The 15,456-nt window shown below is 42.6% G+C and overlaps 1 protein-coding gene and 1 long non-coding RNA gene across 5 annotated transcripts in view; one reads left to right on the top strand and one right to left on the bottom strand.

Annotated features, from left to right (window-relative positions):
- Positions 1-493: 493 nt before the first annotated feature.
- The window catches only part of CACNA2D3 (calcium voltage-gated channel auxiliary subunit alpha2delta 3), a 482,706-nt gene continuing 467,743 nt past the window's right edge, over positions 494-15,456 (bottom strand). For 3 of the 4 annotated variants that reach the window (XR_014522462.1, XR_014522463.1, XR_014522464.1), the window contains 2 exons: positions 1,515-2,450; positions 494-938 (listed from right to left, as the gene is read on the bottom strand). Coding sequence is in view for 1 of the 4 variants with exons in the window: in XM_083489214.1 (XP_083345340.1) it covers positions 846-938; positions 1,515-1,599; positions 2,340-2,450 (289 nt within the window). In the remaining 3 variants the exon portion in view is untranslated. The remainder of the gene's footprint in view (positions 939-1,514; positions 2,451-15,456) is intronic. The other variant, XM_083489214.1, reaches the window with a different exon arrangement.
- On the top strand, positions 11,018-15,192 carry LOC310700227. The gene is made up of 2 exons (XR_014522508.1): positions 11,018-11,097; positions 14,081-15,192. It is a non-coding gene; the product is annotated as an uncharacterized lncRNA (long non-coding RNA).

Below are 15,456 nucleotides of genomic sequence, written 5' to 3'. Positions count from 1 at the left end.
CGTGAGAGTTTGCATCATTTATCATTAATTGCAAACAGTTTTATCAAGAACACATCAGTGAAGACACAGTGTTGATGAAAATGACAAGAAAATGACAGTGTGGCATATTACGTTCAATCAAAGTGGCAGGAAGGCTGATCATTTCCCCAATACCTGTATTCTAAAGCTCAATATTTTTACATTTGCTGCTGTACTGTGTCAAAATCAGACACACTGTCAAATTAAAAATGGGCAAACATTCACTAGTCTGATTTAGAATTAAGAAAGAAATCAGCATTAACTCTGTGTGTGTGTAAAGGTTAGTCTGTTTTCCCCCAATTAGTTCTGAATCAGGCTGAAAGGAGTCTTCACATATTCAGGGTTACCAGTAAGCTTATAGGTTCACTGTGTCTCCCTGTTTTCACCCGTGTAAAATGCTTTGGAGGGGTAAAATACAATCTTTTGCACAGGGGCTTGCTTCATGGCTAGGTTAAATCAAACACCTGCTAGAAAATTGTGATTTTAATATACTTTATTTAAAAAGTACACAGTTTTAAACCGTTTTCCATGGAACAAAGCAGAAAATAATGACCATCTGTTTCTATCTACTGAGGTCCTGTTCTTGATGAATTGTGACTATTGTATGGCAAATCCATCTTTGCATGATGCACCAAAAAAAGATAAATCTCTCCCTCTCTCTCTCTCTTTTTTACATAATTTGGAGAGTTTATATCATCCCACCATTTAAAATCATGAAATGCTGATGTTTTGACTATAGTTTCATGTCTTCTAAGTTGCACCTTTTCTCAGTTCACAGTTTATCCATGTATAGTTTAGCATGCCAAGTGATTGCTTCTCAGTCAGTGTCACCTTGAGAAAACGGCCAGAAGCAGAGGAAGCACAAGAAGAGCAGGCTTAGCACTCAGGCCTAAAACACCACCACATTCTCTGGCATTCTCCTGAAAAACAAACCCACAATAAGTGAAGCGGGAGAAAAGCAGAGCGTTACAATCGTTCAAGCCAATATTTACCAACACACACATTTTAATAACACATTATTAATGTTCTGAGCTAAGTGGAATGTGACCCTTACAGCTTTCCTTAACCCTTTTTAATGTTAGACACCATGAGTGTAGATCTGTCCACAGGCAAAGACAGGAAGCACACGGTCACCTCTTCGCTCACCAAATGACTGATCTGGTAACAGGGGGAGGGAGCAATATGAATAACCACTAAGGCATTAGGCTTTGCACACCCCAGCACACTCTCTCTTTTCTTTTTGGACCCCTGCCACCAAAATCATTGGATGGGGTGAGAAAAATTTGCTTGGGGAGCCAGATCAGGCCCCTAAACGGGGGGCTTAGCCACCCTTGTTTGAGAAAGAAATGTGGGAAAGTCCTTCTTGTGTATACCGAGTCTGCGATAATGATGAAGCACCCTAGCAGAAAACAAAGGCAGTGGGAGATGCAGAAATGGAACAAATACACTTTTGCTCATTCTTAACAGACCTTTTCAATGTAAACTAAAACACATACCTCAGGATGAAATCCATGGCAAGAGTCTGGACGTCTTCTAATCTTGTGGGATTTTAAGCGTTCACATTTTAGGGATTCGTTATGTTCTCAGAAGTTAAGGATATACCTTAAAAATCAGGATTTATCAAGCTCAAAGAAACTCCCTCTAGTCGAATGCCTGTCACAAAACAGGAGCATCTACTTGCAGTACCACCTCCCCACAGGTGCCAACTCCCTGGGGCCCTGGGTGCCCAGGCACCCACATATTTCAGTGCCAGGGCCATGCATGTTGCATGGCACCCACAGCCCTGGGTACCCACAGTCGTGGGGCCAAGCTGGCACTCTTGTTTGGTGCAGAGGTGTGTCCTGAAATCCACAAATCTGGAATATCAGATTTGCCACCCTTCCCAGGACCCTACTATTAAAATAGATTATCTAATCTAGCATGCTATCAAGTGAAACCTCATCACTTCTGCTACACAGAAAATATAAAATAAATCATCAAATAAAGGTATGGTTTTATCATCTCTCACATTTACTTTTTTTGCATTCTGGACTTGCTTGTCTTACCAAGAGCATAACTGAGGCAAGTGCTTACCAAGAGCACTGGCCACAGCCCCAAGCTTGCAACTGCTGCAGAGAGACTATGGCTGTGGCAAACCTGCTATTGCTGAATTCACAAGTGCTCAAGATTTGGCTTTCTTGGTGATGGAATTGCATTTGTGTGGGATCAGGGAGGTTATATGCAGTCAATTAGCAAACCAATTTACTTTGAACACTTTACTAAAAAGTACGGATTCACATTGCTTGTCTGAGGTCGTGCCTGCGTCAAGTAAAAGGATATACCTTATTTCTATTGGTTCCATGGTAATTGGCAAAACAGACTCGCAGTCACATTCATTACTTACTACCACCATGAAGAGATTGCTGTTTTGAATTTGCTGGATAACGAAGGACCTGCGAAAATAGAGTCAATTCAAATATCAGCCAAAGAAACACAGAGGAAACAATCCTGCATATGTATGTTTACTCAGAAGTAAGGCCTACTGTGTTCAAAAATGCTTACTACCTGTTGTGTGTACACAGAATTCCAGCCTTGATTTCTAAGGTACCAATAAAGATTAAGGCATTCTTCACTACTGGAAGCTCAATGGCAGAGAATCTGCTTTGCCTGCAAAAGGTCACAGGTTCAATCCCTGGCATCTCCAGGTAAATTGTCCTCTGTCTGCAACTCTGGAAAGCCATTGCCAGTCAGTGTAAATAATACTGAGGTACGTGGAATCTGTCACTTATGACCATTATTAACAGAAGATAGCAGAAAATATATATTTTTTAGAGTCAGATCAGAAGAATCTTTATTTGCAGCAGTCACTAGCCATGGCAATAAAATAAAATAACATGTACTGAAGATAGAGGTAAAAACTTAACTATACAAAATACATTTTGGAGGGAGAAGAGTTGGTGAAAGAAGATTGGAAGAAATTTAAAGATTATCTACAGAAATATTGTAAAATTAATGAATGTTAGAATGATGTTAGAATGAAGTTAAGTGGTTTAAGCAGTAATGCTATAAAGGTGTATGTAAAAATGGATTGATATCAGGTAAAAATTTAAAGTTATACTATATTAAGTTAAAGGATTAGGAGAAAATAAAGAGGGAAAGAAATTGCTGAATTAACTAATTGAATTGGAACACAAAAAAGGGAGGTATGAGGAGGTCAGGGAAACAAGGATATGAATGTAAGGCATGGAAAGATTGATTCTTTTTTCCCCCCCTTTGTAAGTGTTTTCACTTTTTTATTCTGTACTTCTTGTTTTTATGTAATTCTTTTTTCTGAAATTTTAATAAATATCATTTTTTAAAAAAAATACATTTTGGAGGTTTACATGAATAATCAAATAACAGATCTTATTCTAATTGCCCCTACTAAAATTGCTGCAGTTTTTGCTGTCACCTGATTATCCTGATCTGCTAGAAGAAAGGACACAGTAGCAATGGTTGAGTGACCTGGCATGGGCAGTATAAAGAGTGCAAGCCAGAAGCACATGGGCCACTGACTCAATACTGCCATCTCCACATGGACATAACTGTTTTTCCAGCTGAATTTTTTGAAATCGACCCTCAAGTACAGCCGATGGTAGTGGCACCCGCCCTGTGGAACGCCCTCCCATCAGATGTCAAGGAAATAAACAACTATCTGACTTTTAGAAGACATCTGAAGGCAGCCCTGTTTAGGGAAGTTTTTAATGTTTGATGTTCTATTGTGCTTTTAATTCTGTGGGGAGCCACCCAGAGTGGCTGGGGAAACACAGCCAGATGGGCAGGGTGTGTGTGTGTGTGTGTGTGTATAAATATTCGATCTTGCATATGTGAAAGCACATCTGTATTCTGGAATTGTTAAATTTTGCAAATATTGTAAATAAGGTGCCAATGTGTCAAATGACTAGGTGGAAAATAATCATACCATGGACAAAATTTCCTAATCGTGGCCAAATTATTCTGTCACTCAATATCATATAGGCACGGTCAAATTAAATTATTTGTTTTACTGAAGCAAAGTGTTAATAACTGTTGTAATAAACCAGAAAAGTAAACTTTTGGTTGGCAATTTCAGTCCAAGTGCTCTTATGACAATCTTGCAATACTAAAGGTAGTGGACCAGTGGGGTTTAAATTTAGCCGAAACCAATAATTAAATGTCCTACACCAAATCTTTAATTCAACAGAGGAGAGATTTGCCCCCAAGTACAATGAAGCATTTGGAACATAGGATGGAACAGAAAAGAATTGACTTAGGAACTTAGACTGAACAGCTTCTGTAGACCCAAGGTGAGCGCCTGTCCAAATCTGAGCCCCATGTAATAACACTGCTAAGGGTTTAGCTTTAAACACTTCAAGTGCTGATTTGTACGAAAAAAGCTGTCAGAATTTTGGCAATTTGAGATGCTTTTTCCTTTACATATTTCTGATGTGTTCCCCATGACCCTAATGACTGAAAATAAGGCCGAGGTATTTAAAGACTTGTTCGATCAACTGATTATCCATATACCATCTATGGGCCCTATAGTTTCTTGAAAACACCATGATTTTAGTTTTCTTGTATTTCACAGCCAGCTGTTCTCTTTGGGAGTATCCTGAGAATGCCTTCATCAATCTTTTTAGGCCCACTTTTGTTTGAGATAGAAGTACCGCATCATCTGTGCATAATAATATAGAGATGGCTTTTGTGGCCCATTTAGGGGCGTAATACTTTGGGGATGTTAAACTCTGGATAATATCATTTATATATAAATTAAACAGTGTGGGAGCTAGGATACAACCTTGCTTAACTTCCTTTGTGGCTGGTATGGATCCTGTGAGTTGCCCATTTGTAGAGCAATGCACTTTCAGCACAGTGTTCTTATATAGACATTTAATCAAGAACAATAATCTTTTATCTATACTTGAAGAGTTGAATTTATCACACAGTCTTACTCGAGAGATTGAATCTAATGCAACTTTTAAAAATGTAAGTCAACAAAGTATTTTAAATTAATCCATAGATAACAGTATGTGCGGGGGTGTGTGTGTGTGTGTGAAGAGAAATTAAGCATTGAAAGAACTGCTCATGCATGATGTAGAAATACCAAGAGCTTAGAAATTACATCTGATTTCAAAAGGCTCCTATAAAAGTTTATCCTTGCCCTGTCAAGAGAGGCGCATCCCAGTGTTCTCCTATCTCCCCGCAGTGGTAACTGTGGTCAACCTCTATGCTAATCTTTACATCAGTTCAGTATAACATGCTGTGACATGTATTGCCACCAAATCCAGAATAGATGTTTTCAGTTTGGTGGTCTGGCAGGGAATGTCTGAAGTTAAGTGAGGACTTGACCATGTGTAGATGTGGACAAAAGCATATTTCCACTCAGACGTCTCTACTTAAAATACATATTGTCTTACTAAGAAAATGCTCTGCTTTTTCCAAAAATCACAGAAGGTGGGGGGAGGGGGCAGACGTGAAAGGGAGGACGGCGTCTTTGAACCAATTCTGGGAATAAAACAACTGGGAAGTCTGCAATTAAAGAAAGATTAAATGCTGCTTGGTGTTCTTCAAACCTACGGAACCGCCATTAAAGCAACACTTACCCCTATCTGTAGTATGAGAGCTTTGTGATGATAAACACAACGTGCATTTTACAGTATCTCTCTCACACACAGGGTTTGAACTTTCTACAGAAACCTCCAAGCAGCTGGACCATGTAGGGAGGCTGACATCACTGCAGCGGAGCATCTGTGGCTTTGTGTGTGGGAGAGAAGGGGCCAATAAAAAGGAAAAAGGAGGGAAATTCTTTCACAGAAAATAACAGCTACATTCTTATATACGGTGCTATCTCAGAAAGTTATAAATATATCGGGTTTCGAGGGGAATAAAATGCAATTCCCGTTTATCCATTTCAAGAACTGAAACAACCCAAATCCTACATGTTGTGCAATATTATATAGGGATTGTATGTGTAAAATTAGCTCAGGAGAAGCCTGAAAGGAGATACTCTGTAGTGTTGACACAATTGCTGTTTGCCTTGAATCGCTCATGGGATTTTTTTTAAAAGAGGGTTTGGTGTGGGGAGGGCTGCCATGTTGAGGTCTGACTACAGTATGGTATTGTGCAGACTGCCCCACGCATGGAAATGCTGCCAGAGGACATTCAAAGCATGGGAGGAAATGTAACATGACAGACACTGGTGGGCCGACACACAGTCTCACATTGTGCATGCGGAGGATGTACTGTAGTACCTTTTGTGCTAGAAAACATTAAAGCCTTCCCTAGAGCTTCACCTCCCTCACGGAGCCAGCATAAAAAAGAACCAGGCTTTAAGGTGGCAGTTAAGTGTGCATTAGATGTTATTGTTAAAGGGGAAGGGATTTCTGGCAATTGTCGCAAGGAACCCACTTTCAGCAAGTTCTTGGTTTTCAAAGAGAGCTCACAAATATTTGAATCGGCACCTATGTGTGCAAGTTTTAACCGCGGGGGAAAACACCACAGAAACCAGCAGGAACATGGGGCACCTTGCTACTAAACATCTTGCCAGATCATGTATTTCCCCAGCCAGATACCCAACAGCCAAAGAATTAATGGCTACTTCCCTATTTGGAACAATACAGCATTTAATGCAAAGACCCACATGAACGCCTCTCCCCTCCCTAATCCACCAAGAACTGATTGAGGTAACATATTCATTTACTGACTCCTCTGATTCACAGCAAGTTTCAATTCAGCTGACAACACACTATGAAGAAGAAACCATCCCAGAGAGAGCCAAAGAAACCAGTCCAGCTTCAAGGTACATTTAGAAACAGATAATAAGCATCGTCATCACAAAAACAACATCTCACCTCTTCCGTCCTCTCACATGTTTCACTAAAATAAATCTTCCCCTACTGCTATTCAAGCATTAGACCTCTGGAGATCAGGTAACCTTCATTGGCTCCAGCTGACCCCAGTTAGCACTCCATGGACTAGAATGGATCGGATTTCTAGAACGGGGCTGGCAGGTCATTAGCATCTGAGCTGAACCATTTTCAAGTCCTTTCAGGGCTACCCCATCCTACTATGACAAAGCTCTCTGTGTACAATAAATAGACCACACACAGACCACGTGCTGTCTGTAGAAACGGCAGATAAAACTTTTTGGATTTCCTCAAGTCGCTCTTATCACAAAGTTTTCATGTGTGCATAATTTAACAAAGTATTGGCTGCTTCCCCATTCCCAGAGCCTAATCTCGACACAAAGCTGCAATGGTGAATTTGTATAAACGCCCAGGCAGTTCCACGCTGGGTCATAAGCAAAGGATTAGGTTGTCACTGTCAGATGAGGATGAAAGACGTGGCTGGAGTAGTGCTCTGTCTGTAATCTCTGATGTGCAATTCATCAGAGGAATTTATGCTGCCTTTCTGCTCGGTAGAACAGCAGGTCACATTATTCACAAATATGCAATGGGTTTCCCATTCAGTAGATTGACTTCAAACAGTTATGATGCCTGGGAAAAAATTACTGAGATATGCCACATGGTATGCTTTCTGATGCAATTCAGGCAAGCTCTCAAACGCATGTTTTTACTATAAAGGGTGAAACCCACGGACTGGAACTGGGAGTTCTAGCTTCTGGACATGACTGGACTCCTCAATGACAACACTCATGGCAACCAAGGCTGGGTCCTTAAAAGAGTCCAGAGCCAGGTGAAATGAAATAGTTTTTTTCTAGTGTGGCTTTCTGCATCGCTGAACCATTGTGGTGGAATTGTAGTACAGTGGTACCTCGGGTTACATACGCTTCAGGTTACAGACTCCGCTAACCCAGAAATAGTGCTTCAGGTTAAGAACTTTGCTTCAGGTTGAGAACAGAAATCGTGCTCCGGCGGTGCGGCATCAACGGGAGGCCCCATTATCTAAAGTGGTGCCTCAGGTTAAGAACGGACCTCCGGAACGAATTAAGTACTTAACCCGAAGTACCACTGTAGTAGCAGCTAGTTGGTTATTACCCAAATGTCTCCAAGTGACTTACAACACACACACATCATTAGTGCAAGCTCTGAAGCCTGCCAGATGGAATGATCCTCTCTTCTCCACCCCACGGCATTGCTATGGGGGTTATTCTAACACCCTTAGCCAATTTTGGGAGTGTGGGGAGGGCACAGGGGGAAGAGAGGGGGAAAGCCCTATTGCTTGTGCTGACAGGACACATTAAGTGAATCCCACCCATTATGCCATAAAAACAAAGTGAAACAACTCCCACAACAGCCATAGCGAGCTTAGCAGCACACTAATAACAAAACAACATCGCCTTTGTCTATCAAAAGTCTGGGGAGGAGTTGGCACCAAAACAAAGGCACTGAATGGGCCAGGCAGACCTCACAAGGGAAAGCATTCCACATAACTTGAGCCACCACTGAAAAGGCCCTTGTCACTACCCTCCAAGACTGCCTAAGAGGTGGAACTTAGAGACAGGCCTCAGAAGAAGAGCTAAGAGGCATTCCAGAAGGTACCGGGGTCCTGAGCCATAAACAGCTTCAAAGGTCAAAACCAGCACTTTGAATTGGGCTAGTAAAGTTGTAATAGAATTGGTGTTATACGATTGCTTAACTTTAACCTGTTGACCATCAGGCAGCTGCATTCTGCATTAATTAAAGCCTCTAAATCATTTTCAAAGACAGCAGCATGTACTTCACAAGAGTCCAGTCCGTTCATTAGGTTACCAGAAGATCGATTACTGTAGCCAAGTCATCCCTGTTCAGATAGTGCCTAAGCTGATGGAAGGCACTCTGAGCTATCAAGCTGCACCTGATGAAATTCTGCTTTCTATGCAGCACTTAAAGGTATATGAGCCTTCTTATGGCTTGTAAATTACACTCAGTGCATGAGTAGTGCCTTCTCACTGTGCCCTCGTAACAGCACTCCTTAAGGCGACAAAGCAGAGGCAAAGGGGAAGAGAAACACAGGCCACAATCATTCTTCTTAATGCCCTACCTGCATAGTGGTTTTGGCTAACACCTGGAAGGTGCTCTGAGCAATCTACAGATGCCTACAAAGAAACCTACTATTAAGGGAAAGGGATTGGAGAAGCGATGGCGCCTGGTGGTCTCCCAAAGCCATAACCCTTGTTCAAGCTGGTTTAAAAAGAAAAATGCATTTTTGTGGCTGCAGCATGAACTAAATTAGACTAAAACTAGGTTGTGGGGAAACCATTCTTTTCAAATCATTTAGAAAGGTTTATACTTATGGCCTATCCTCAATTCTTTGATTTTTAGGGCAGGTAAAGTTATTCTCTAATCTTTTGTCTCCATTTTCAGGTGGAAGCAAAGATGAGACAGTGGCACCCAAATCCACTGACAGTAAGCTCTAATTTGAACCTAAGGCAAGCAACCGAACTATGGATTACATTGGCTCTATGCAGTCAACAAATACACTTGCAACTTTGGTGAAGCTTGTAAAAATACTGTACAGGAGAAAAATGAAAAGCAGAAGGGATCTCAGTGCAATGGCTGCAAGGGAACTTTTTTTACTCACACACACCAAAAAACAAAACCCTGCATTAAAAAGTGCTCTGCTTTCAAAGGATTCTTCGAATCTTGGATTTTAAGGTACCCTCAGGATTTCAAGGGAGAGTGTGTTCTGAATCACCTGCTGAGCTAAGGTGACATTTATGTCACTAGTGATATGGGAGCTGCAGCTCAGGGGAAGATAAAGGTTTCTTTTATTGAGCTCAACAACTGGTCTAAAAATCAAATGGTCTAATGTTGAATATTTATGGTGAATGTTTCATGTTTAAACAAGAGAGCTCTTTTGAAGTGAAGTGACGTAAATCAAGAATTTGAGCCGTTGCCTTTTACAACACTGTCGTCGTCAGCATCATCACCAACTGCCATTGGTAATGCCACAATAGATAGCAGCAGCATGCGAGGAACCTTTCCTTTTGAAGCCATAATTCAAGACCCTTCTTAATTATCTCCACTTGTTTGAGACTACTGCTGAATTTAAACCAAAGTATTTCCTGTGCAGAAAACTTCCTGAAAAGGAAAAAAAAAGGTCTCAAAGACTTCAATTTTCTTCATAAAAAACAATGTGGAAGGAAGGGGGAGATAAATCACTCAAAAGAAAGAAAAAACAAATACTAGATTGCTAGCAGCCCATCCATTAGCACAGGGGTATCCCAGTGAAGAACCACCCCAAGAGGCCACTGATTTTGGTGGTAGTGGTGGCAAAAAGAAAACAAATTTAAAGTTTAGGGAAAGTTTTAATGTTTGATGTTTTATCGTGTTTTTAATATTCTCTTGGGAGCCGCCCAGAGTGCCTGGGGAAACCCAGCCAGATGGGCAGTGTATTAATAATAATAATAATAATAATTTGGACACATTGCTGGGGCATATGGAGCCCAGCACCCTGATCAGGAGGCAAAGCCTCCCCTTGCTGGTCCTCAGACTGATCATTTGATGTGCAGAGAGGTGATGAGGGAGGGCATAAAGAGAACCATTTTTTTTAAAGCATAAAAAAACCACAAAAAAGCACTGGCCAACAACTGGTTTTGCTGAAAAGTTTATTTTGGAAATAGTCAAATAGCTGTACATTTTGATAGGTTACGCCCTTTGTCATGTGAGCCTTCTCTGATTGGACAATCCCCCTTTTTTGGACACACATACCCACAGACCACAAATGCTGCCTTTATATTTAGAAGTGAACTTGTGCAGGCGCCTTTCATTATGGCAGGCTGAGGGAGATGGGGGGCCAGTGTGGAGAGCCAGTGTGGTGTAGTGGTTAGGAGCGGTGGACTCGTAATCTGGGGAACTGGGTTCGCGTCTCCGCTCCTCCACATGTAGCTGCTGGGTGACCTTGGGCCAGTCACACTTCTGTGAAGTCTCTCAGCCCCACTCACCTCACAGAGTGTTTGTTGTGGGGGAGGAAGGGAAAGGAGAATGTTAGCCGCTTTGAGACTCCTGAAGGGGAGTGAAAGGTGGGATATCAAATCCAAACTCTTCTTCTTCTTCTTCTTCCTTGGACTGCAGAGAGCCATAGAGGGGACTGCAGTACCCGAAGAACAAGCCTTGACAAAGGAGAGGCACCAGAGCCAAGGTAGGCTGCCCAGAGGGAAAGAGAGGGCCTCTGAGTCTTGACACTCATGGCGCCACTGCTTCTGCAGCACAAGCAAGGGAAGAAACCTACTCGCACGCGCCATGACAAGGTCGTATTTGAGAAAGACCCTTCTCAGCAGTAACAGTCACTCTTGCTACAGCTAAAGGCGGCAAAGCAAGGCCTTCCTTGCTCTTGCAAAGCACCAGAATTCCTCATCATATCCAGGGATCAGCAAACTTTTTCAGCAGGGGGCCGGTCTACTGTCCCTGAGACTTTGTGGGGGGCCAGACTATATTTTGTGGGGGGAAATGAACGAATTCCTATGCCCCACCAATAACCCAAAGATGCATTTTAAATAAAAGCACACATTCTACTCATGTAAACACACAAGGCAGGCCCCACAAATAACCCAGAGATGCATTTTAAATAAAAGGACACATTCTACTTTTGTAAAACACGCTGATTCCTTGACCATCCGGGTCAGAAGGCGAATGGGCCGGATCCGGCCCCCGGGCCTTAGTTTGCCTACCCATGATATGTACCCTTTAGGCCAGGATGACATATCACACTGGAAATACAGCACAATCAAGCAACAGCAGTCAGAAAACATTTTAGGTTTATGATTATCAATAAGCCAGGCATTATGACCAAACACGTGTGGACGTGTGAAGGGCCTGTTTATTTCAGGGACACCTGAAGGCCTCTTGCTATGTATGCCAAGTCAGTTGCACAGATTTCTGGATTGTGACTTCAGTTGGAAAAAAATGGCAGGGGCATCAAGAATATAACTTCAATCCCGATTAAACAATTTAAACCTGCAAAATCAACAATGAAGCTTTTTACCCCCAGGGCATGAGTTCATTTTCAGAGGATCAGGATCCAAAGAACCAGTCAGCCAATATCACGAACCGAAGGGATATGTGTGTTTCAAAATGTGTGCTGTCAGGGGTTTAGGAGCAGAGGCAAGGGCAAGGGAGGAAACAGAGAGCGAAGGGGAGGAGGCAGAAGAAAAGATGAGTGATGACGACGACCCGAGATCTCCGAGTCTTTCCAGTGAATCAGAGGATTCACAGAAAGGAGCACCAGTGGCCAGGGCAAGGGGGGAGTCTAGGGGGGCACCCCAGGAAGATAGAGCCAGAGGGGACTCAGAGGAGAGCAGTTGGAAATCGGGACCAGCGTCACCGCCAGAGAGCAGGGAAGAGGAAGGGAGCCAGGGGGCAAGCGCCGGCAGCTCACAACAGGAGGGAGGGCACGAGTCAGGAGTGGCCACACCTCCATCGGGGAGCGAAGAGACGGTTAGACGGAAGGTGGAAGGTTGGGCGCGCGCGCCAAGTTCAAATGCACAGGAAGGCGGCGCAGTAGGCAGCCCGGAAAGGGAGCCAGGTCCTAAAGCCCGGCGCAAGGAGACAGGAGGGTCCGGGGGGTCAGCGTCAGAAGAATCCCGGAGGGAGGAGACCCCGGGGGGCAGAGGGACCCAGAGGAGAGCAGTCAGGCGGAAAAGGTGGAGCAGGGCGAGGATATTAAGTTGGTGTACAAGGGGCGGAGATTCAGACGGAGCTTCGCCGATCTAGCTACTAGACGTAGAGTTGCACGCAGCAGCTTGAGAATGGAAACTGTAACTCAATAAAGACTTTTACTTAATGACCGCTGGCTAGCGTGATCCTCTGTGAGCTAGGATCTTCAAGCAGCTCTGACATGTGCGATCACACTGCTGTGGGGACAGGAAGGCCTAGTCTGCTATTAAAAAGAACAAAAGCCCGATAGGGACTTTAGGCCTTGTGGGTAGCCCAAAGAAGGCTTCTAGATGGCCACAGTGGCTGAGAAACTGCAGGGCTCATTGACTTCCTTAGGTGCTCTAGGTGCTGGGCACCTGTTAAAACAAAGCCCTTTTCCTACGGGGGCCAAGATAGGCAGCTAACTTTCAGGCATTCTATTTTAGCTTGCATTCTTTAGTGGTTACTATGGGATCTCATTTCATAGCTGTCACATTTTGATTTTTCCTATTGTTGGTTTAAGTTTAAAAAAGAAAACACACATGCACACACACACACATCAGGATGTCGTAAATGGAAAATGATGTACAGCCTATACTCAAATATCTGTTACTCACATAATTGTCAGTTGCATAAACCAAACCCTAATGGAGTGGAACAAACTTCAACTGTTCAACATGCAGATATCTGTTGTTCTGGTTTCCAAGTCCTGTAATGTGTTTTCCAGGCTGCTGGCTATACTTCTAACTCACATTTCTCTCATATCCATTTTTTAAAAAGAAAAGAAGCCATGAATGAGTGTAACATCTATATTGCCGTCATAAATTAGGCTGCTCAGGATTTTGAACAGTAGGTGAAATAGAGAATGGAACATTTTGGGACAATTTAAAATAATAATATGTATTCCAGTAGCTATGGCTCAGTGAACCTTAGATTTAGATACATGAAAAGATAAATCTTTAGGTCAGACTTTGTCTGAAGCATTTGTGCATCTAGGTCCATTCAGTCATTCCCGCCATGTGCAAGTTGTGTGAACTATGTTTATTGGCCCTGCTTCTGAAGTCCACCCTGCTTGCAGCACATCCAATGAAACATCTGCAATGTATGCTGTAGATGCATAGGTATTCTGTTGGATTGGGCACCCTATGTGATTGGGTTTCCTGACTGTGCAGTGTGCCAACAAGCGTAAGCTATACGTGGTGTGGTGCTGAACACATGGATGTGAGAAGGCAGGCCACCAAGGTGTGACAATGTAAGGGTGCAGCCACTGAGTGCAGTTCCATGTCATTCTTCCCTGCAGAGCCTACACATAGAAAGAACAACTGAACACACCCCCTCCAGTGAAATGGGGCCCATTGTTTCTCTTGAAAAACGGTTGCTAAACTGTCTGAAGTTTTATATTATAGTGTGCAGACAGCAGGACTGAGGCATTTCAGATTATAACAGGAATTGCTCCTGTAAGATCCCACACTTTGCCTTTCCTTTTCCAGGATAATACAGGAAAGCAGATCTTCACATGCATCCCTCCAATGCAGCAGCTGAAGGAGGAGGACTGGAGATGGGAAAGTTGGCAGAGTAGGAGAGGTTCTTTGCCGTTGTGCAAATGCTCAGCCTCTGACCCAAAATAACTGGTGATCAGAAACATCTCCTGCTGCACTCTCCCCCTCCCCTTCAACAGCAGCAACAACAGACACAACAAACCGACATGGGCTGAACGTTTTCCATGTGCTCTACTGACAGGGGCTCAAGGTTTGTGTGGGAAGCCCCCACCCCCAACAATATGTTCATGGTCAAAGAGTAATAAGCTTGCTTCTATACCGCCCTTCAGTTCTAAATCACACATGGACGGTGGGGAAAGAACCTTGGACTCAGGGAATTAGTTTTAATCTCCCTGTATAATTTAGTGTAGCAACTCCTATTCTACGCTGGAAATAAGAGTTATCATTTGTTTATTATTCATTAAATTTATATCCCTTAATCTTTCAAACTGAATCTCCTGTTTCAGCAGCAGTAATGCTTCAATAGGATTGTTGTATTGTGTATTTTAATGGTGGATGTTTATATTTTAATGCTTCTGAAACTGGTGTTTTATTTTGTAAACTGCTTAAAAGCCTATCTGGGCATTAAGCAGTATGTAAATAACAGCAGCAGCAGCAGCAGCAACAACAACAACAATAGCCCACCCATCTTCTCCAAAGGGTGCCTAAGGCAACTAACAACATAAAACCCAGTCAACCACATCCAATAATTAAAACGGAAGTTATAAAACCTATAGTACAAAAATATACCTAACCACTTGCAAAGGCCTGGAGGAACAAGAATGCTACCTCATCCTCCCTGATCTCCCCAAGGAGGGAGTTCCAGAAATGGGGTGCCACAACTAAGAAAGCTTCCTCTTGCATTCACAATCTCCTTTACCATCAACACTGGTGTTTCTATGAGAAGGGCCTCTGTCTCTGTCATAAACTACGGGAAAGGCACTTCTTCAGGTAAGTTGGAACACTAATAAAACAGTAGAACAAAACAGTGAATAAATTTTATTTTCCACAGCCACATTAATATATTGTTTGGTGCTGTGTATGCAATAAAAACATTTCCTTTGGCTTGTGAACCACTTTTGAGTTTTTTCCGGTGCTGAAGGTATATTCTACGATTACTTAAACCTCACATTCTCTGACATGCAGCACCAAGATCACTGCAGATGGCAGAGAATGCTGCATTCTTGCTTTTCATCAATCAAACATTGCTAATCAACTGCAAAGATTTATTATTCACTAAAACAAATCCTTACCTAAATAAGGGCTGATTCACAGGAATATCTAACTTTTTAAAGTTGGCTGAAATGTATTTCTATTCCAGTTTTAAT

The sequence above is a fragment of the Podarcis liolepis genome, assembly GCF_965112155.1.
Source record: "Podarcis liolepis genome assembly, chromosome: 2".
In the NCBI taxonomy this organism is placed as follows: domain Eukaryota; kingdom Metazoa; phylum Chordata; class Lepidosauria; order Squamata; family Lacertidae; genus Podarcis; species Podarcis liolepis.
Note: the sequence above shows the minus strand (reverse complement) of the source record. Positions and strands in the feature narration are given on the sequence as shown.